This window comes from Chaetodon trifascialis, chromosome 20, assembly GCF_039877785.1.
Source record: "Chaetodon trifascialis isolate fChaTrf1 chromosome 20, fChaTrf1.hap1, whole genome shotgun sequence".
In the NCBI taxonomy this organism is placed as follows: Eukaryota; Metazoa; Chordata; class Actinopteri; order Chaetodontiformes; family Chaetodontidae; genus Chaetodon; species Chaetodon trifascialis.
In genome coordinates this window covers 1,976,354-1,999,606 of record NC_092075.1, presented here as the reverse complement: position 1 = coordinate 1,999,606, position 23,253 = coordinate 1,976,354, and the positions used below count along the sequence as shown (strand labels likewise).

Sequence of the window (23,253 nt, the reverse complement as noted above, 5' to 3'; positions counted from 1 at the left end):
AAGTTCTTTAATTGACAAAGGTCTTTGCAATCTAATCTCATTAAGGAGTCAGGTTCTTGCCTACACTGCAGCTGAAGTTGTATCTGAACGAGACAGTTCGTAACACATTTATGGCCAAAAAGTGATGATGAGGATTCATAATCAGTCAATATACTAAACATAGAAGCAGCACACACCTGTACAGTCTAATGCAATCCAACAGATGTTGTCCTGGATTGTGTTAGATGACACAGGTACACCTGATAAAGTGCCGTCTTCAGTTAATTAAAGCCAAACAGAATCATTACAGACTGTTTCCAAACGTACTTTATTTCTCTGGCAAAGTCACATTTAAGCTCCGGACGACAGAAACAGAAAAGGAACGGCATAGAAAAGTTAGCAACAGCACACGTGGTCGAGTCAGGACCCCGATCTTTACCATGAGCACAGTTTTAATCCAGATGAGCGACTGAGCGAAGTCCAGGAGCAGCTGGTCTGAGCGGAGACGCCTCCCCATCACAGATTACAGGGATCAGGTCAGCGTGCTCAATCCAGATGTTCCAGCCAGGAGACTCTTCAAAGTTTGAGGCGGGTTTGAAGTGGAGGAAACGTGGACAGGCCGGGTGCTGGATGTCCACTTTCTCAGTCACGTGGCTCGGGCAGGACCCGACCTTCGACCCGCTGACCTCACCTCTTGGCCTTCTTCTCCTTCATGATCTTCTTGCTCTCCTCTCTCCTCCGTTTATTGACGGGGTTTCGTGGGTCGTAGATCTCGAACGTGTCCTCGTCGTGCATGTTGGCATCCTTGACTTTTCTGGTTTGCTCATCAAACTGCAGAACGTGGGCCATCCTAAATCAGACGGAGAGAGGCGGAGAGAGATCAAAGAACGGCGGTGCAGGATCCACTAAATCACAGCTCTGCACAACTGTAGGCGAGAGGCTCGTTTCTGCTCGCTGTGGCCGGCTTCACTTCAACATTACAACCAAAAAATGAGAAAAGCTAGAACACGAGAAACAACTTCTATTATTCTGATCGCTGTTTGTTTTTCAGCTGCTAATAATAAACTTCATTCATACTTTCAAAGCAGGCAGACAACAGTGAATAAACAGATAAACAAACTTACACTGAATGTTTTCAGACGGGTCTGTCGTGGTGGTGCAGGATGGTAAACGGGCTAATTGCTATACTTGAAATTAAAATCTATTATGCAAACTCAAGCAGTGACGTCTTTGTATATTTCCATGAATTCTTTCTTGCTCGATATCAAAGCTGCTTGCAGAATGACTTAAACCACTAATTAGTATTAAATTAGTTGTGGTTTTGCGTCGTGTTAATAAAGAGAAATAACGCACGCTAATGTCAGATCTAAAGGTGCATTAAGTGATTTTTATGGCCAATGGAAACAGGTTGTAAACTCAACATCTGACATGTTATCAGAATCTGAATCAGCTTCATTTATGTGTGCACATACAAGGAACAGCACCCAGTGTGTAGAAATAAACAACATATACATTTACAACGTGCAGGATGAGCATGAACGGCTGTTTTTGTGTCTGGTTGTTTTGGCGCTCAGTGATCTCTGGCGCCCACCAGAGGACAGAAGTTGGAACAGGTTGTGTCCAAAGATGTTAGCAAAACATGTGCACAGAGCGACATTAGCGTTAGCATCAGGCCACCAGGTGAATTTAAGTCCGCCATCAGCTCTGTTTTGTTCTCCACCACCTCCTGAGGGAAATACCTGCCGATTTAGCTGCTAAACGCTCCACCAGCTAGTTGCTAACTCTGTCTGTCTGCTGTTTGGTGCTGAGCAGGTAGCTAACAGCGGGTTTATCAGAGCTTTTTCACTGAAAACAGCTCGGATGCAGAGCGGCGAAATTGAACAAGTTGTGTATGAACGATGAACCGAAAGAGGCTAAAAAAAGAAACAGCGTCTGACAGCTGAACTTTGCCATTTCAACTAAAGCCCAAACATGTCCAATATATTCTGTAATGCTGCCTGTGGGAAGTTAATATGAAGACATGCTAAGCTCAGGACACACAAGGTGTTTAAAGATGGATTTTAAGCCTTGTTGGAATATAAAGATGCAGCCACACAAAACGGTTAAAACAGGATTGGACCACGTCTTTGTCCAAGCCACAGATCAGGGATCTAATGGTAAAAAGTGAGAGATTAGAAGCAGCAAAGGTGCAGCGTTGGGCTCCTTTTTGAGATCTTAGCAGGTCAAAAATCCTGAACGAAAGCCTGCTCTCCAGAGAACAGACGCTCATGTGTCTTTCATTTCCCCCGTCAGTTTCTCTTCCCCCAAAGACAGATTAAAGAATCAGGACATTCCTCACCGGAGATATCAGTGTCAGGCAATTCACAGGTTTCTCCAGCTGCTCTGTGAAGGTTATCGGTAAATCTCAACAACAAAGCAGGAGTGACGGATCAATTACAAGCATCCATTTTTAGCCACACCAGAGGCTCAAAAGCTGTTATCAAGCAGCTACATCCTCCTGCGTCCATGTGCGGGTGGAGAATCGAGTATCAGAAACACCTGAAGGATGGAGGAAACGTTAGTCATGCTAGCAGCGTAGCTCTAGTGGTCCACCGCTAACATGTGACTGACAGATCCCAACAAACATCGGACGCCATGAAATTTGTTTTATGACCAAATATCAGCATCCACATCAGTCATTTAGCGCTAATTAGCTAAATTAGCATGCTAACACCTTAAACTAAGATGGTGAACATGGGAAACATTATACCTGCTCAACATCAGCATGTTAGCATGCAGATGTTAGCAGCTAGCTCAGTGTCTTAGCACAGCCGTTAGCATGGATGTAGACTGTTAAACCGGAAGTAAACTCCATCAGAAGTGCTTCGCGGGTGTTCAGATAACTTCAGAACCCCCTCAAACCTTTCTGATGTCTGTGTCCAACAATTTTTGTAACTGTCCAACTGCTCCATCCTCTATGAGTGACTGATTCATACCCAATCATGACGCTCTCACCTGTTACCAATGAGCCTGTTTACCTGTGGAACGATCCAAACAGGTGTTTTTGGAGGAAAAAACTTTCCCGGATCCCATTTGTGACGTCTTTGGACAAAACTGCTTCTTTTCTAGCCTAACCCGACCCTGGTCTTGTTTGAATACATTCATTTCAAAGACATATCAAGCTGCTTTTTAAGTATTTTTTGGTTTTATTAGATAGAAGACAGGAGCTACAGGACATGAGGGGACAGTCCAGCCTGGACTCAAACCGTGGACGCTGTGATTGGTTGCCATCTTAGACGTGGATGACAGTGACCATGTTTGGGCTTCTGTGGTCTCCACTGACTGCTGCTCATGTTCGTGAAGCCTCTCGCGTCCCTCCGTCGATGTCCACAGGCTAAGCTAACACGCACATCGGTAAAAATAGCTTCAGTCAAACCGTCTTGTGTCCCAGTCTTCGGTCCGTCCCTTCAAAGCTGATGGTCAGCAGGTCTTTCTTATCGGCCACAGAGAAAATATTTACAGGACTCTGCTGTCTGAGTGTGTACACTGTGCACCAGCGTGGGCTTCGAACCCCGAAATAAAGCCACTGTATATTCTCTGGTGTGTATTTTAAAGTATTTTGTGTTTGATGGCTTGTCTGCTGTGTGCAGCATGTGTTGTGTGTCAGGCCGAGTGTGTGTGTGTGTGTGTGTGTGTGTCTCCAGCGTTCATTTGAAATCGGCAGGAGTTGTGACAGCTCATCTAGAATGTAATGGCTAGACTCTGGCAGACCCTGAGGACTCCTGCAGCGCGAGCGGGCCGCCTCTGATAATTTGTCTAGCAGTCTCGGCGATGACAGCCCGCCGGCCGTTCGGCCTCAGAGTCCCGCAGCTCGGAGACGGGATGTGGAAAGCCGGCGTTCGGGGTCTTATCAAAACCACTCCGTGCTGCCGTGATGCGAGGCTACAGAAGCTTTTCCTCAATTTATTTTTCTAGCTTTCTTTCTTTTTTTTCCTTGCAGCTCGAGCAGGGGGAGTGAGGGAGTCCAGGAGGGACGGCGAGAGCAGCGCTGGACGCTTTGCATGGAGAGTGTGGACTGAGGTTGTGTGTGTTAGCAGAGAGGAGGAGGAGGAGGGAGTCAGAATTTGTAGACACAGACACAGATGGAATAGTTTACCTCCTCTGGCCCAGACTTGACTTCCAATGTCTGACCTGTTGTAACCCACATTCTGTTCACAGAGCTCCTAGAGTGGCACAGACTTCCCACTGGTGTTTTTCTAGGACTGCAATGCTACCGCCGCTGTCCCTCCCCTCTCGCCATACCTGGCGGGGGCGGCACAGTGAGGTGTCTGCAGCCGGGAGAGGCTCCAAAAGGCAGCCAAGGCTTCTCTCAAATTCATTAGCCCCCCCCCCCCCCCCCCTTCCCAACACACACACAGACAGATTACACTTCAAGGGGGCTTCTGGAGACTAATAGCAACTACAGGTTTTGTTATTCTAAATCTCTCGCACACAGACACTTCGCTGAATTCAAACACATGGTATTCATTTCAAACCTCGACTCTGTGCAGTTACACTTTGAGATCTTTGGTGAAAAACAGAATATGAGAGGAAAACACAGCGTCAGGGCTGATTTCCTGATGGCCGATCTGGTGGCTGTGGGTTGAAATCCTGACTTGACGCGCACACATGCGCACAACGTCAACCTTCGCACACATCTGTGAGAACCTGATGCAAGCGTCGGGTCTGACAAAGGTCAGCTTCATCGTCCGTGGAACGAAGAGGGATTTTGTGCAGCATCTGAGCGGTTCAGCGTCTCGTTTGGGCCGCTTTGACTCCGATAATAAATGGTTTCTTTTACAAGCTCCCACAATCCAGCGCTCACCACGCGGGAATCAAGAGGACGAGCACGACGTGAACCCAGCAGAGGCTGATGAAAAAGGCCTCCTCGTGCCAGCTCGTCACGCTCGAGCTCCACCGTCCACAGCATGGAGTGTTTGCCAAACTGCTTCTTGAATGCTCCGGCAGCGCAGTGTCAGCGGTTTAAGGCGCTGCACGACGGCCTCCACGACAGCTATTTCGCTCTGTCTCAGACGGTGTTCCTGCTCCAGAGGCTTTCATACACTCGATGTTTGTCATAAAATACCGACACAAAGGTCCTCCTGACTCTGGCTGGTATGACACTACAATAATTAAAGATAAAGTAACAGATACTCAACTGAAGACAGACGACCGTGGACATACATCGAAGTTTTTCGGCATCTAACATTGAGTTCATTCAGCTTCAGAGTCAAACCTGAGCACCAAACAAATCCCCTTTCTTTATCTGTGATTTCTCTTACTCCATCTATTCGTTCTGTTTTGGTCTCCACCAACTTCTCAGGGAAACATCTGCCTCTCTAGCCGATGACATGTGGTTTTTGGAGCTTTTTTTAAAGTGAAACTGAGGTTGATGTGAGCGATGAGATGACGGACGGAAAAGCTGTGGCTCGTAAAACCAAAACAACGAGCTGAAAGATGCTTTTAAGGCGAGCAGGTGTCAAGAAGGAGTAATGGTGGTGAGTGTGCTGAGCATGGTGATGGTGAGTGTGGACGTTCTGTGAGGACACTCTAAAGACCGAATGTTTTGACTTCACGCTGACGGACGACCACAAAACCAAAGACATAACGAGCTTCAAACACTTCTGTCTGTTTAAGGGTGTCGGGCTCACTGACCATCCTTTGTCGTCGTCTTCTTCCAGCTCCTCGGCGTCCTCCTCCGGAGCGTCAGAGATGGCCGAAGACAACTTGGACTTGAAACTACTGAGGAGGGCCAGCGTCTACAGAGAGATGAGACATAGTTAAAACTGTAAACTGTATTTCACATCCTGACGAGCACACGTTGACATCTTTCACCTGCTCCTCTCTGCCGGAGCCTTTCTTCCGTTTTTGTTTCTTGAGCTCTTCGTACTTCTTTCGACTCTCCAGATACTCGGCCACGGCCTCGCTGGAGGGCGTTTTATCCACTGGAGAGACAAGAAACACGTCAAGACTGATCACTACTCACTCATTACTGACGTTATCATTTCACATCGACACTCACACTGCCTGGAGCTCACATAGTTTGGAGAGGCTTTCACACAATAAACAGATATCAAATACATATAGATGGTGATCATATCGTTTTTAGATGTGCAGTTTTCCCCTTTTTTTCCATTTGATTTCAGATTTCCCAGAAATCAGAAATCCCACACAACTAAAAAGACTTTGCAGCAGCGATCTCTCTGACCTGACTCCCCCAAGCGGTCGACATTTGGGGAGAGAAAACAGCATCTCTTCACTCCGGCATTTGACAAACGAGGAGCCGAAAATGGGCAGAACACGATCAGAGAGAAAAGATAAAAGGAAGTGGAGCTTGTCAAGCCGTGACAGTTGCTGCCGTACCTGATCTGAGAACACGATAATAAAGACGAGGCCGCACGGGGCGGTCCTCTCATCTGAGAGGGACGAGCTCTGCGTGAGTCCACACTGCTGCTGCCGGCCGTCACAGAGACGGAGTGAACCAAAGCCCTGAACTAGTAACCCCTCGCTTTATCTTCCTCAGACGTGACCTACATTCTGCTGCCACCTTATACCCAAACCTTATGTAATTGATCGCCCCGAGGCGAGCAAAGGCCTCTTTAATCCTCAGCAGGGACAGGACACATGAGCATCTGTGGACTTCATTCATCTTTTCATAAATACGTGTCCCATAAGAGCCAGAGCTGCTCGTTTATGAATCACATGAATTCAATTCGTAGATTAAGTTAATCAGCAGCTGTTGGGGCAATTAACTAATCATTCAGTCGTTTCTTCTTAAATGTTTTAGGTTTTTCTGCTTTTTCTGCTTCATGTCGTCCTAATCTGAACATCTTTGGTTTCTGGAGAAAAGATTCACATGTTCCAGCTGCTCATGAGGGAATCTGAATGGTCTCTGATAGTAAACTGAATATCTTTGTGTTTTGTTGAAGAAAACAGGCTCTGTGGAATTAGATACTACATGTAACGGACTGAACGATGAATCCAGAATAAAAATAATCCTTCGGTGCAGCTCCAACGGGAACAAAAGTTCCTGAGATGTAAGACTGGACACTGCAGCAGCTGAAGGCACAGCGCTGACAGCAATGCTGGGAATCATTTTCCACCTCTGCAGCGAGCGTGACGCAGCCTCTCATCGTGAATGAAAGGACAGACCGTCAGCGCCGACGTCGCTGTCTCACGCCGTTAATGTGCTCGTGTAAATCTCCCGGCTCAGACTGTGAAGTCACAGAGTGGCAGACGGTGAGCACAGTCTGCTGGCTGCCCGAGAGCTTTCTTTCCACAACAAAATGTGATGTCAAACACGCGGCGAGCCCCGAGACAGCGCCGCCTCGCCGGACCAGCCGGGCTGGACGCTGTGACACATTCGGCTGCAGCAAACAAATGATGCAACAGAGAAAACACTGAAGCCCGCTGCTGCTCAGTTAGCTGCTGGTGTTCACGTGTAGTTATTTATACAGCTGTTTATCATGAGCATGAGAAGACGAAGTGAGATAAACACTAAATGTAAATCACGGGGGAGAAAAATGAGCCAGTTAGAAAGAGTAACCTGAGGTGACCCCACCACAAAGAGACGTCAAAGGGAGACATTATTAGGGCAAAATCAAAAAAACCCTCAATGTAGTAACTTTGAGCACTGACAAACACAGATTTTATTATGAATACAAAGTCCAATTTCATGCTGCAGTGAAGAATCTGTGGAGTTCAGCCTCAGTCAGTCAGCAGCTCTCACCCAAAAATCTCCTCAAAGGTACGAACACTCATTAAAGGAACAGTCTGACATTTTGGGAAAAACTCTTGCTCTCTTGCAGAGATAAAAGCAAAAACTCGTATTCGTCCACTAAATATGAAGCCAGGCGACAGTTAGCTTAGCTTAGCATAGAGACTGGAAACAGGGGGAAACTGGTAGCCTGGATATATCTGAAGCTAGTAAAATCCTCCCACCGGCACCTCACAGTGAGCCAGGCTAGCAGTTTCCCCCTGTCTCCAGTCTTTATGCTAAGCTAAGCTAAGCTAAGCTAACTGTCTCCTGGCTTCAGAGTTGGTGGACAAATGTGAAAGTTGTTGATGCTTTCGTCTCACTCTCTGGAGTTTTTCCCAAAAAGTCGGACAGCTCCTTTAATGCGCGTTTGTACCTTTTAGGAGATTTTTTGGTAAGAGCTGCTCACAGAGATGCTAGCTGTTTCCCTCTGTTTCCACTCTTTATGCTAAGCTAACTGGCTGCTAGCTGAAATTTTACAGACAGATACAGACACAGAGAGTGGTACCGATCTTCTCATCTAAGAACACTTTTCCCAAAATGTTGAACTATTCCTTTAAATTACTTTCGACTGCACTTTATCTCTGCATCTTAACGTCTGAAGGTGACTTTTTAAGACAGTTTTTCCAAATCAACACATTGGTTATGAGGTCAGAACTCTGCTGTAAAACACTAATTAGAAAAATCTCAAATGATATTATTAATACATCGGTAGTTTTCTCATAAGAATACTGACAGTAGTGTTTCTACAATCTGTACATAATGTACATCTACATATCCTGTATACTACTTCTTTGTAATACTTGGATCAGTAAAGTCTGATCTTATCTTATCTTAAATATTCCATCCAATATCCCTCCCATCCCGCGAGGCGTTCGGGTCGTGTATCATTTAAGAAAAACGTGGGATTATTGTTTTGGGCCTCGAACACTTCGATCGCACGCAGGCCTGGAAATGGAAGCACCGCGCTCATCCCGTCTCCTGCGGAGTCAACGTGGACGTCTGCTCTGCTGCTCGAGGGGCGAACCTCTTTGTCTTGATTTATGAGACCAACAAGTCATCTCCCTCCATCTCCCCCCGTCACCTCTCCTGCTCGGCCTCCCCGCTGCAGCCTGCGACATGCTGGATGCTGACTGATGATGCCCCGAGGTCCTCCACGAGGAGCGCACTTCTCCCTCTCCAGCTGTTGTCGCTAACTACTATCCTTGAGTTTGATGGCCTTTCTAACTACATTCCTCCCCTCTGCTGTCACCTGGGCTCAAACAGCCACAAATCAAGCGCTGATGTTGTAGCAACCGAAGGCCGTTGTGGACGACGAGCTCCTCCGTGGAAGCTTCCCCGTCTGTTCAACAATCAACAGTTTTCAAAGAAAAGTCAAAGCAGCACGGCGCCGAGCTGTGAGGCAACATTTCTGCGGACCATCAATCAAAAGCACATCAGAAATGATTAGCAGTTAGCGCTTCGGGGTCAGCGCCGACGATCCCTCTTCGATTATGCAACAGCAAAGACGGCTTGAGTTTCACGAGGCTGCAGAGAAAACGAGCTGGTCAGAAAAAGCTCGGCGCAGGACAAACATGCTAATCTGGATCACAGGTAATTGGTGCTTCCAATATCACTTTCTTCAACGTCAACAATGCACAACACCACGAGCGCGCAGGCGTAACCGGTATAATATGGAGGTGGGATGAAGACGGTGGGTTTTGAATGGACGGCGGTTTCAGAGTGCCTCTCTTATTTTTGGCGCCGGCAGCCGGCGATCATGCCAGCAGAGAGAAAACCAGACGGCAGGAACACGCCGGAATTCAAGTGATGAAAACTCAAGTGATGACTTTTTTAAAACGTCAAAAAGGTTAAAAAAATGAATTCTGATGAGACCATTTTGGTTTTGACTGCAATTGAGAGTGATGCCCCGCACATGGGGAGGAGGACGGCTTCATGCAGGACTGTGAGAGTCACATGAGAGTCAGTGCGACAGGCAGAAAAACTGGAGCAAAGCAGTGAAAACACTCGGCTGGAGTGAATAAAGACGTTAACATTCATTTTAGCCTGAACGTATTAAACTAGACGTGAGACAAATGAGCCGAATTTTATCTTCAACACGATTTTAGTCTAAAAAATTTCTGTGACAGCGGTGCCTTCATCCCTCCGTTAACGCCCAGAGTTGCTCTCCACCAGGCGCCATGTTGAGTTCACGTCACTGTTTACTGAAACCAGATCGAGCCAGCTCGGATTCTGGTGCACATCTGTTTGTGCTGGTACGGCACCGGTGCTCTGAGCGACCAAAAAGGATGTCAGCAAGCCTTGCTTTATATTTATTTTATCATTATTATGAGACTTTTTTTTAGATTTATATAAAATTTTAAATATATACATAGAATTTATATATATACATATAAATATTATAATATTCTATATTTATATTTGACTTGACTGTTCAGGTCCTGCATCATTAATGTATTGTGTTGATGTTCTTGTGTATTTGTGCGACTTTGACTTTTTATTCTGCTGTTGTTTCCTCAGTTGAATTATATTTAAAGTTAAAGGACTGTTAAAAAGTGTTTTTAAGCTTCAATAAAAGCACATTTCCAAAATCAGTCTTTGTGTTAAATTATCTTGATCTCCATATTGATGAAAATAATTATGTTTTTTCCACTTGTAGCCTGAATAATGTCAAAACAACCAGCGACCACTTCACGCCGACGCCGATTTAACAAATACACAAACATCGTCAAACCTTAATTTAAAGCCACAGACAGAAAAAGAACAAAAACAAAAACATTACAACGACTGAAGAGATATTATTAAAGCGCCATGAAACACAAAATTAGTAGTTTTCACTGTGTCATCAACATCTTTCTAATTCTTTCAGACTTTTTTTGGGCATTTTGCCTGTGAGACAGCTGACGGCATGAGGAGAGACGGGTGTGTCCCTGCTGGGGGACAGACGTTATGAGTCTCAGCCATCGAGTCATTTCAAACTGCACCAGAAACGAGCGATATCACGGATTCTGGAAATGTAGGACTGTAGGACGAATATCCAGCTCAAATATCCACTAAATGATCTTAGAGTGTGTCAGTGTTGCACGAAGCCGCCTCACCGAGTCAGACTCCTCCAGTGTGTACACATACTTGGCCAATAAAGCCGATTCTGATTCTTACCACAAAGAATTAAGACCAATATGAAAGATATCATCAATCCTTTGGTTTGTCTGTTTTTTCTCACTTGGAAGTAAAGCAGGGTATCATCAAACGCTCAGTGATGCGGCTGCCAAGGCACGGCGGGTTGGCACTTCGTTTCTCGATACCACGCAACCATCGAGTAATGTTTGCTCCCACAGACCAAACTCGGCGGATCTGTGGCCAAAAAGAAGCGCCACCTTTGGCTCCGACCGCCGTGATGTGAGCGTGCTGAGTGTCTGCAGCTGTTCAAACCTTCACATGGTGTCCACACGCATCCGTGATGCTCTTTAGTAAAACTTTGTGTTGAAACAACAGTCAGTCGTATGTTCTCCCACTGGGACTTGAAAGATGCGTCATTCACGCTCGTCACCATTAAAAGGAAGCCGTCTTGGGGTCACACTGCTCGCTGCACCTCCACATTCGGTTTAGATGGTGCATTGAGGTTGGATCAGGCCACAGGCGGAGCACAATACTGCTGAGTGTCCACCACTTGATGTATGAGAAGAAGAGCTGTCAAAACTGCTATTGTTTGAACCATTCAAGGATCTATTTTGAGCAATATTGTTCAAACAAGCTAAATAATGTCTGATACTGTGCTGTTTCAGCTTGACCTACATTTAATTAAACCAAAGCCATGCTGTGTGCAGAGTTTCCAGTTGGTGCAGGTCCACGTGTCCTGGAAGTCTTCAATGTCCCAGACAAACAGGAGGAATTCTGGTCACTTATTATCTGATTATGGACCCTATTTTCCCATGTTTTTTGTGTCTGTTACATGGATCGCGCCAAAGCCACCAGACTCCATTCACAAAAACAGTAATTTTATCATCGTAAAACACACAAAAACAAAATAAAACTCACCAAAACCTTCTTGGTTCGTCTTTTCACTGTTCCAGTAATCATCAGTAATTCTGGTTTGGTTGGAATAAACTCTTAATTCACTGAACTGACAGAGGAGCGAGAGAGAGGACCGACATCAGAGAGGCGGCGGGGGAAACATCGCGTGGAGCTGGAATATTTCCACATCTACATTCAAAAATCTGGTTTCTGACTCGTGCTCATCATGAAGAGCGTTCAGTGCAGCTGCCGCGACGCTGCTGCTTTATTTCCACAATCAAATAACTCATTCATTCATTTTCTATACCCGACTATCCCTTTCCGGGGTTGCGGGGGGGCTGGAGCCTATCCCAGCTGTCAACGGGCGAGAGGCGGGGTACACCCTGAACCGGTCGCCAGTCGATTGCAGGGCAACATACAAAGACAGACAACCATTCATGCTCACACTCACAACTAAGGACAATTTTAGAGTCACCAATTAACCTAATGAGCATGTTTTTGGTCTGTGGGAGGAAGCCGCAGTGCCCGGAGAGAACCCACGCATGCACGGGAAGAACATGCAAACTTCACACAGAAAGGCCCTGCCCGACCCGGAGATCTAACCGGCGACCTTCTTGCTGTGAGGCACGTGCACTACCATGCTCATTAGATGCCGCCCAATCAAATAATTTTCACAATTGCAAAAAGCAAGAATCTTTTGAGGTACTTTTTCAAGCCAAAATATCAAATATTCTCTGCTTCCAGCCTCTTAATTGTTAAGATTTGCTCATTTGTGCCAGTAAACTGAATATCTTTGGGTCAAACGACCTACAGCTCTGACACTTCTTTATAAAACGTACTTAAATACGAACAAAGATTGATGAATCAACGTTAGCTGCAGCCTCAAAATCCTTCAGATCACGTGCAGCCCTGCTGAGCCGACACTGACCAGTGTGGGAAGCATGTGAGTGAAATGAGACCAGAGGCTGACCCTCACAGAGGTCAGAGCAGACCCAGCCGAGTGATTTAAGCTTTCGGGGACGGCAGTGTCAGAGCGAGCCTTAAAGTGTGCGCGCCGCTGCTCCGGCGGGACGAGATAAAACGAGCCCTCGCCACAGTGTTCCTCTGTGGCTGAGCTGAGTTTAAGATTTACAGCATTTGAGCAGACATCCGTCTCCCCTGCAGTGGCCATTGGCCCATGACATCTAAGAATTCCATCTAATGGAATTAACTTTTGCTTCCAACACAGAAATGTAATGAGGAACTCTTAAAAGAAACTCCTGCCTCTGGCTAAGCTGCCAGAGACGCACAAAACAAAGGTCCCTGGCAGAGTTTAAATACCTTGTAAGATAATGGAGGAGCTTAGGCTAGCTGCCACTCGGGGTAACAATGCAGCGCTGTTACTGACTCAACACTTGAGTTTATAACTGGATCTATTAAGAGAAGGCCTCTTTCTGCTCCGTGTGTTTGCAGAAACAGCTTAACTCTATGCAGATATCACTAAGAGCAACACATTAAATCAGACTCAGCGACAGAATCTCAGTTAATCCCAGCATTAAAGCACAATGTGACGATTGTATTTTGTGCTCTTTCACCTAAAATCTTGAACCAATCAGCAGCGAGTCAAGAGTGGGCTCAGTGTCTGTGTTTAGAAACAGAAAAACCATCAGTGTTTGTGGAGACAAAAACAATGTTTGAGCAACAAAAGCCCATCATGGTCTTCAGTGCATTCTGGCTGCTGATAATCCCACGGTTAGGTCGGTCCCTGCGGAACCCCCCGCTAACTATTTTGTTTTGTTGCACAAGAAAATACGCACAACCTCAAGCTAACCTCTGCGCCTAGGCGGTTTTTGGTAATTTTCAAAAATGTGTTTCAGCATCAGCAAAAATCCCGAGATTGACGGCATTATGACAGACTGCAGTGTGGTGAGGACCCGAGGAGATTTGGGGGCAGATTTTTTACAGACTCACGTCGGCCAAAGCTGCAAGCTAACAAACACACAAAGGGTTTGATGTGCAGCTATGGCAGCCACTAAACAACATGCGCCCACGCAATTTTCTCTGAGCTTTAACACAAAAATGCAGACCCTTGGGGGGGAAAATAGACGTCTGCAACTAATTGACAAAATCAGAGGGTTGCCTGTCTTAGTGTCCATTAGCAGAGAATGTAGCAGGGACCACCCTCTTAGAGACTGTTCACACTTTCAGAGCTCTGTGGTGAAAGAGTTGCTTTTCCTTAAAAAGCACCTCATTGTGTAACACATCATCAATAAATCCACCGTATAATGGAAAACCGTCCGTGAGCAAATGCAGAGGAGTGAAATCTGCTCACCGTCCTTGACTTCTTCCACAGCAGGTTTTGAACTTTCTTCTTTCCTTTGCTTTATGGCCTGCAGCTCCTTCTTCAGCTGTCGCGCCTCTTTCCGCAATTCATCACTGCGGAGAAGCGAGAAGAATTAAAAGTCAACGTGTATAAACGGCATTAAGGATTACACCTGCAGCGCACGAGGACGATGACAGAGCAGCAGGTTCACAGACAAACATCAGTCACGACGCACTAAGCGAACAGCTTCAGCAGACTCTTGGCTCCCGCTGTGAAATCAGCACATACATCATTAAAAGAAATTACATCAACACCCTCGATGTCACTGCTCTTTACACCCAAACGTCGACTGTTCTGGAACTTTAAATTAAGCACTCGTGGTTAATTATGCAGGTAGAAAAAACACATAAAGTGTCAGAATGAAGCACGTACATTAAAGGCTTGGATGAAGTAATTAGTCTCCCCTGTGGGCTCCTGGAAAAGTTCTAGAAGGGGCGCCGAGGTTGAGCCGACTGGACTGAGAAAAAAGTGTTTCTCTCTTTTGGGATGAGTCATTTTCATTCATTCAGTGAAGCTGCAATTAACTCATCCTGATGATGTCACTTAACAGTGGAAACAAATACAGATTGCTTTGTCTCGTGCCGCAAAATACTGAGAAAATACAAGCGTGTTTGGGAAAAAGCATCTAGAACCATGTTTAAGTTCTTACGTGGGACGTTCTGAGGACCTTAATTTTCATTAGTCCACATGAGAACAGAGGTGGGAAACGTTGTTTTTCAAGTCACAAACAAGTCTATAATGTTGCCAACGATGACGTCCAAAATCAAGGACCAAGTCGAGAAAAACAAGTTCCAAATCAAGAGATGAGTCCCAAGTCAAGATCGAGTCCCATGTCAAGACCAACAAGTCCCAAGTCAAGTTTCAAGTCAAAGTCAGCAAGGTCTCAAGTGAAGTCCCAAATTAAGACAAACAAGTCCCGAATGAAATCAAGATCAACAAGTTCCAAGTCAAGAGGTGAGTCCCAAGTCAAGATTGACGAGTCCTAAGTGAAGTCCTGAGTAATGTCCCAAGTCAAGACCACAAAGTCCCAAATTTAGACAGGCAAGTCTCTAATTAGGACTAACAAGTCCCACAATAAGAGCAACAGGGCCCGGGTCAAGTCCCAAGTCGAGACCTGCATGTTCCAAACAACAGACAAGTCCCAAGTCAAGGTCAACAAGTCCTAAGTGAAGACCAGCAAGTCCCAAGTCAAGACCACTAAGTCTCATGTTAAGACAGGTGAGTCTCTGGTCAAGACTAGCAAGTCCCAAGTTAAGAGCGACAGGGCCTAAGTGAAGTCCCAAGTCAAGACTGACATGTTCCAATCAAGGTACAAGTCCCAAGTGAAATCCCAGGTCAAGTCTTCAGTCAAGACCAACAGGTCCCGAGTTAAATCCTAAGTCTCCAGTAAAAACCAACAAGCAAGTTACAAGTTATGAACCAAGTCAAGTCCAACGTCACATTCCAAGTCAAGACCAACAAGTCCCATTTCAAGTCCACAACACTATGTTTCAAGTCCTAAACAGGTCATGATATTCCCTTCACAAAACTGACTGCTGTAGGTGTTATATGTTTTATGATTGATATGATTATATGATTTTATCAGTTCAAGTCCCGAGTCATCATATTCATTACTCGAGTCTGACTCAAGTCAGACTCCGCAGAAGCTCAAGCACACAGTGAATATGCATTCAAAGCAGAGCACAACACTTTGGCTGAAAGTCGTGTGATATTATTTCACATTGTGTTCAATAAACTACATAAACGCTCTGTGATACATGAAATACACAACTGTCAAATACTGTTTGTGGTACAAGTCATGAAAACTTTATGCTTCCTTTCCTTGAGTGGTAACACATTAAGTATTACGGGCACTACTCATGTCCAGCAACCCTTATAAAAACTTTAACTGGAGGACGGAGGCAGGCCAAGGCACATCCTTGCTTCCTTGACTCAAGGTAGTGTCCGTTTTGGCCGGTGGCCCGAAGCCCAGCTCATGCAAGGCTAAATGCTAGAAGTCTGAACCGGGGCCAGCAATGCCGATTATTGTTCCCCTTCACGATTGAGACTACTGCGAGTTGCAGAGCAGATATGTTATGTTAGGAAATGATAATATTTTTGTACTGCCTGACAGCTCTGTTTTTGTCCCATTCTCTTGCAGAGCCACAAAGCACAGGTAAGCTGCACAGTCTGGGCCCCTGGCCTAGAAACATGTGAGGCATCTCCAGACCAAACAATGGCAGCCTTTGTTTCTTACATCTGCTTCTCTGGACTGACATTCATTTACATCCTTTCCCTTTCTTCCCTTTTATCTGGAACCTTGATTCTTCTGTTTGTAGCTTTCAAACACTCGCGTTACCTTTGCTTAACTCTGATGTTGCCTGTGGCAAAGCAGCGAGGCATCAAACTGAGTGATATTTTAACTGTAAGTGCCCTGACAAATATTAAGCGCTGTGGCTGACTTGATGTCATGTCTCTTCCTCGTTAGCTTCCCCGCTGCTCCCCAGGATAAACATGAGGAATCAGTCAGACGTACGGTCGTTAGTCCTCGCTTTTCATGAAGAAAAAATGTTGCAGCTGACTCCAAACTGAGTTGCCAAGAGCAGAACTGGTTGGCAGAGTCAGACTTGGCCTGTGTGAGGAAGTCGCCTGCTCAGCTCTGTCTCAGAGCAATGACAACAAACCTCTTCGCTGAGGCACACTATTTATATAGAGTGCGGTAATGCTACTCAGATGTGATGAACCAGAGGTGGGCAAAATAATACAATAATTCAAAGACGACAGCTGCCGTTCACAGTTTCGCACAAGAGGTAAAGCCTCGTAAATTTGGTTTAATTGGTGTAATTATTTGGCTAGTACACCTTGATCCAAGACATCCATCAAAAGTAAATACAGCCACTTCATCTGAAAATGTTTAATTACTGAGGGACATGAGCAAAGCAACATGAAAATAAGGTCAAGTCAGAAGATTGTCTACATTTGAAGAGTGTTAGTTTTTGCTAAGGTACTTTAACTCTGTTTAGAACATGCCATCATGAGACTACCTGGTTCGAGGGCAGCTTTGCAGACAAAATTAGTCATTCGGGTGAAAATTAATCAGCTGTGTCACATTTAACAGAGGTTAAAAAAGAGCAAAGTCAAGGCAAAAGAGGCAGAAATATCCTGACTTTTAGCCAAAAGTATGGGTCAAGCTTCAAAAACGCTGGATCCTACAATTCCCATAATGCAATTTTCTGATAAAGATTTGTGGTCTCCAAGCTAATAGTCTCCAGGGTTGTTTTCTCAGACACGACAAAGCTCTTCCACAACCACAAGCGACAACAACCGTTTTCCCAGACTGTAGACTTCACCTCATGACTACTAAACTGATCTTTACATGTATAAATCAGCTGCTTTAAAGCAACAGAAAGCAACACACAGGTGTGCAACGAGGCCAGATGCTGGCTGCCTGGATTACTGAAACGTGCAAATTTATGTAATGTGACAAAAACCACGTTACATATGCTGAAGAGCCTGACAACAAGAGCATCTGCAGGTCAAAGCAGCTGTCTTGACATGACGCAAAGCTCTTGCTGCGGCAGTCCGGTTTCTTCTTCAGGTCTGAGAGGTGAGCTTTAATGCATTGATTCCACAGTGAGGAGCACTTTGGACTGAGCGATCGTTCGCTGCCTGCCGTGACATGCTGCCATTCAGAAAACAAGAGACATATCCAAGGCAACAGCCAAACAATCGGCTCCACAGCTACGGTGCCAATAAAGAGAAAAGAGGCCAGAAAGGACAGGAAAAGCCCCAACAACACCTGTTAAGAAACACCTTGAGGCTCAGCAAATTCCTCTGAAGACCCTCACAGTACAACACTACAAATTATTTGGTTTCTACACACGTTATGTAACGTGAGAGGTCAATAATAATTTTTAAAGCATGAAATAAACATAGGTTTTTGATAAGGACCCATTCGATTTGGTTATTTACGAATTGTGACAGAGAAATGTGCTTAGCGTGATATTCTACAGTTGAAAAATGACCTCGTCAGTGCCCTCTGGTGGACAAACCAATGATGACACCATTTCTAAATGAACCTCCAACATTTTTTGCATTTCTGTACTACAATTTATTTCTAACCGTGGATCAACATACACAGGACGCTGACGTATCTGTAATGAACTAAGATCTGACTCAAACATCCAAGCTAAACGTCGTTAGCGCTCAGACAATTAATTGCTGAAGTATGAAGCATATGCTAACTTGCTACTTACATTAACTTGCTACCATTGTTCAGACTGAAGGGTAAAAGAGGCGAAATCAATATATTGTCGACAAATCTGATATTTGATGGAAATGTTTTAAAATCTAAAATGGACAAAATGATGAACCTAACAGCATTGGTTAGCTTAGCATAACAGGATATTTCCATCTTTTCTCCTTTAAACTTCATGCACAACACCAAGCGGAAAAAATATTTCTGCATAAAGAAATAAAACAAAGTAATGTTGACATTTGCTGAGGATTAGCAGTTAAGTTTGATAAACAGAACGGCTCTTAAAACTTATTTTTGACAATTATGTTACAGCTTGTGATGCTACAGTGACATTTACAGGTTTTCATGGTGCAACCTGGTTTAGAAAATCAAACTTTGGAAGGACTTTTGTAGCTCGGTTTAGTTTAGCAATGGATTTACAAATAGCTGGTGTGATCCAGTCCAGCTGCTGCAGCCATTCAGGTTCGATGAAGACTAAGATTAAGATTTTATTCTGTAAAGGTGAAAAGCAACATCGAAAGGATGGAAGAAGAGGATTTGGAGGAGTTTGTGGAGAGTGCCCTCTTCTCTACAGACACATCCATCCGTCCAACCATCCACTAATCGGACTCTGGCAGTCCCTTAAAAACCCACTCAGATGTTGTCATTAGGTGTCAGATAAACAGACCTAAATGGGCAAAGCTACATTCATTATGGATCCTTTTTGTGAATCTCCACCAGTCCCAGTGGCCCGGGTCTGCCAGGGGGCTGCCAGCTACTGTCATTCTTTCAGAAAATTAAAAAAAAGTGAAACCCAGAGAGCTGTGGATGATTAACTTTTCATAAAGAAAGCATATGAAGTGATTGGCAGGAGACCAAGAACTCTCTCATGATTCAGAACCTTGCATTTAATACTCCAGTGTCTGGCAGGAGTCTGAGGCTGACATAGGAATTCGACAACCTTCAAAATAGTCCAGCGATGACTGTACGGTTCATCAAAAATTCAATGGTTTTCCAAAATGTACGAGCAGACGTCCTTGCCTTTTTTGGTTTTCTCTGTATTTTCATTTTCCGGCCTTCAAGTGACTCTAAGAAATGCAATAAATGATAAAGTTGAGCTGGCTTCAGTTAAAATACAAGCACGGTACGACTGCAGCGAGTCAAACGTGTATTCGACAGTAAAATTTAACACCTAAGTCTCATTTCGTGTAAGTACACCACAAGGATGGCAGCAGCAGCTTCTCCGTGCTACGGTGGACTCAAACCAGTCTAACGACTGAGCAAGTGATGTGGATGAATGTGCTAGAATAACAAGATGGCTGGGTGAACTCCCCTCAGGGGGCACTCCATGGCTTGGTCAAAAGCCAAGGAGAACTGTGAGCTGGAGTGGAGGAATCCAACCTCAACACAGGAATTTGCATGACTTTGCAGAGCGATCTAGACCAACACATTATCCACGCAGTGGACCAAGGTTCCTCTTTTCGAGCGGCTTATCTTCCTTGCAACTGTTGACTGGATCCTTTGGCCTTCTGTTAGTCGTGATGGAATGAATCTAGAATATCAAGAGCTTCTTTTGTTGTTTGTATTAGTGTCGCGTGGCCATGAATTGCTTGAAAAAGGACACTGATCACAGTCCATGTGGTGCTCTGCTGTATTTTTTAATTAATTTTCAGAAAGCCTTAACCCCATCGTCCTCGACCTGCATCGCTGTCTGGAACTGTTTCCAGCGAGCAAGTGCCCCATATGGGGCAGACATGCTACAGTGGGCCAGAGATGTGTAAACCTGGCAGTTCCAAAACATACACAACCCCGCTGCCAAGAACTGGATTATCTCAAGCAGTTTTCTGCACAAAAGCAGCGCTGAATGCTTTCTTGATCTCTGCAACCTTTCGCTGCGAACGCATTGGGTTATGACCGATGACAAGAGACAGGTGCAGCCAATTAATACAGAGTGACGCAGCGTCCGGGGAACGGCCACTCGGGCGGGATAATTAGTGTCTGATGTCCCATTTAAGTTACGCTGTCCACAAGGCTGGAAGGACGCTATCTTCAGGAGCGATGTGGCAGAAGACCAAATCCAGAAAGAACAAGATGAAGACTCAAACTGTAACGGCTGTTCAAGACGACGGACAAGAGGTTTATTTCGATGCTCGATTACTCTTTTTAATCCTTCTGTGAGTGGGTAAGACTCACGTTTGAGTGTCAGAGGGAAACAACAAGGCCTTTGACACGAAGACATTAAGAGATTTTACATGGTTGACCACAGTCACGATTAAATATTCACACAAAGCTTCAGCAATTAACTGAAGTCAATGATATATTCACTGCTTCCACCTTTTCAAATGTGAATTTTTGTGGGTTTTTATGCTATTAAACGGAAGATTTTTAGATTTTTGAGTGTTCAGATCTAAGAATCAGTTTTAAAATGTCAACTGGAGCTTTAGGGAATTTAACTCCACACCAAACGAGAAGTAAAAGGACGTTTTTCCTCATGTTGGGACTAGATAATGAGTACCAGCTCGGAGTGTCCTGAGACAACTTCTGCTGTGGTGCTGTATAAACGGAATTGAATTATGCCCTTATCAATGTCATCATAAAGTTGGTATCACTATCCCTGCGGGGACACTTACCCTTAACCATCACATCTGAACGTCCCTAAAACCAGGTCTTAGCCCTCAAAAGGCAGTCTGGACTCAGGGGACCTCAAACTGGTCCCCCGGGATGACAGGACGTCCCCGCAAACTAATGAGCAGCCAGATTACGGTCCCCACCGGGATATATAAACAGGACCACACACACTCCCACACACACACAGTTATTATTTTAATGACATACTGTAAATGGACGTGATGTGGACGATGTGATGTCTTGATAGCGGCCTCTTTTTGTTGTTCTGTTCACGCCATATATGAGCATGTGATAACAAGCTATATAAATAACAGGAAGTGCGCTTCTGTCATTATCTCCAGCCTGCAGTAACTGAAAAGCGATTAGCAGAGACAGCAGAGGGAGCCAGGCCCTGCTGGCAGAAGCAGCTCACACTGTCCCACAGCCATATGGAAGCGTTTTGCTTCCCCAGTCATGCCCCGTCGGGTTTAACAAAAGTGGCGACTACCACATACACTGCTTTTGGGACTTCATTCAGTAGTGTCTTTTATAAAGCAACCCCCTAAAGAGGCCTACTTCAAACACAGCAAAAACCAGACTTGATCAATAGAAACATAAAAGGAGCGTCAAACTGTGAGCACAAAAGCTTAACCGGCATTACCAACAACATCAAACATCGCGGCAAGCTGAGGCAAACTGAGCAGAAACAGGATCTGTTTTGATCAATCGAGACTCTTTTCTTGGTTCAGGTACGGTGCGCCGTTATCTGGCAACTCGCTCACGAATGTGAACAAGTCCAAGCGTTTTGCAATCATGGAAGAGTGCAGTGGAATATCATCTGGCTGCTGCTGGAGAGCAGCGTAAGATAGTTTTGACCTGATGTAAAAACTATTTTGGTTTCAGGGAGACTCCAAATTTCAAGGTTGTCTCAGCAGCCTCGACTTTGAGGGGAAAAAGACACAATCGGCTTTGTTAGCGCTCCCCCGGCTGAGGCCTGAGCAGACGGCGCGCTGCACACCTCAAAGAGCAAACAACAAAAGTCCTGCATCACTGCCGTCGATCACACAGGACTGAGAAAAGTGGCCTTTTTTCCCAGGTGACCAGATACCAGTCGGTGTTCCTCCTCGCGCTCAGAGCAGCTGAAAGCTCAAAGCAAAGCAACGGTGGGAGAGCAGCGCTCACCCTGCAACAATGCCCCCTTTGTCCCGGACTAACACTGTACCTACCAGCCTGCGCTTTGATTCCCTGCCAAGACAAACCACTGTGTTGGGTTACAGTTCTTGTAGCAAAACAATCTGCGCTTGTGTTTAATATACTACAGTCTGCCTGCATTGGCCTGGCTGTCAGTCAGGGCGCGCACACACACACACACACACACACACACACACACACACACACACACACACACACACACACACACACACACACATAACTGAGCGGGGGCCCACTCCTTATCCCATTAGCGCTAATGAGAGAAGGGTATGTTGATATGTGTGTTGAGGGCTACCTGTTAGGAGGATATGGAGGAGAGATAAGCGGCATCAAAGAGAGATGAAAGATAAATGTCTCCCTCCGTCCTCCTCAGGTCATTTTCAGACTAAAGCTGTCTCACACACCATCACCTTCCACTCTCACCTTCAGCTCACTCGCGCTCTTGGCTCAGGCGGACGCGCTGTTTGCTTCTACTTCAGCACAGTAAGTAATTTGGTTCGAGTGCCAACATTCCTGTTTCAAATAGCAGGTCCACTGATGTTGGTCCAGTGAGCCTCGGCCGAGGTGTGTGCGTGTTTGCCGGCTGCGCGCACTCGCACGTAGAAACAGCGCTGGAAGATATGTGGATGACGAAAACGCCAGGCCTCCGTGGGAGGCGCTACGTTCAAGAGCGCTGCGTTCGTGGAATCGTGCTATCTGGATTCAATGTGCTGCTGTTAATTAGGTCACTGGGTGAGGACTTTAGACACGTGACACTTTTCAGATCCTTCTTTAAACATCGTTCGGTTTACTCGTCACGCCGAGCGCCGGCTGGTTCTCTGCGGCTCCGCAGCAGCTCTGCGAAGTCTGGGAAAATAACCCCCATGGCGTCACAGTGATGTCACCAGGGTCACATCTGCCTGGCCTTTTAAAATTTTTAACACACGGTGCAAAATCTTTAGGCTTCTGATTAAAGATGCACTTTGGTGCATTGTGGGAAATGTAGGATCCAGTGCTCGAGCCATGAGAAGACTAAAGATCTGGATCTCTCTCGGTCTCTGCTGCTTCCCTTCTGACCATTCTTCTTCAAATGCGTCTTCCAGCTTGTAT

General features: G+C 45.4%; 1 protein-coding gene across 1 annotated transcript in view; it reads right to left on the bottom strand.

The window, feature by feature from the left end:
• Positions 1-288: 288 nt before the first annotated feature.
• The window catches only part of cwc27 (CWC27 spliceosome associated cyclophilin), a 28,510-nt gene continuing 5,545 nt past the window's right edge, over positions 289-23,253 (bottom strand). The window contains exons 11-14 of the mRNA XM_070989692.1: positions 14,079-14,182; positions 5,833-5,942; positions 5,653-5,756; positions 289-829 (exon numbers count right to left, since the gene is read on the bottom strand). Of these exons, the coding sequence (XP_070845793.1) occupies positions 667-829; positions 5,653-5,756; positions 5,833-5,942; positions 14,079-14,182 (481 nt within the window). The 3' untranslated portion in view covers positions 289-666. The remainder of the gene's footprint in view (positions 830-5,652; positions 5,757-5,832; positions 5,943-14,078; positions 14,183-23,253) is intronic.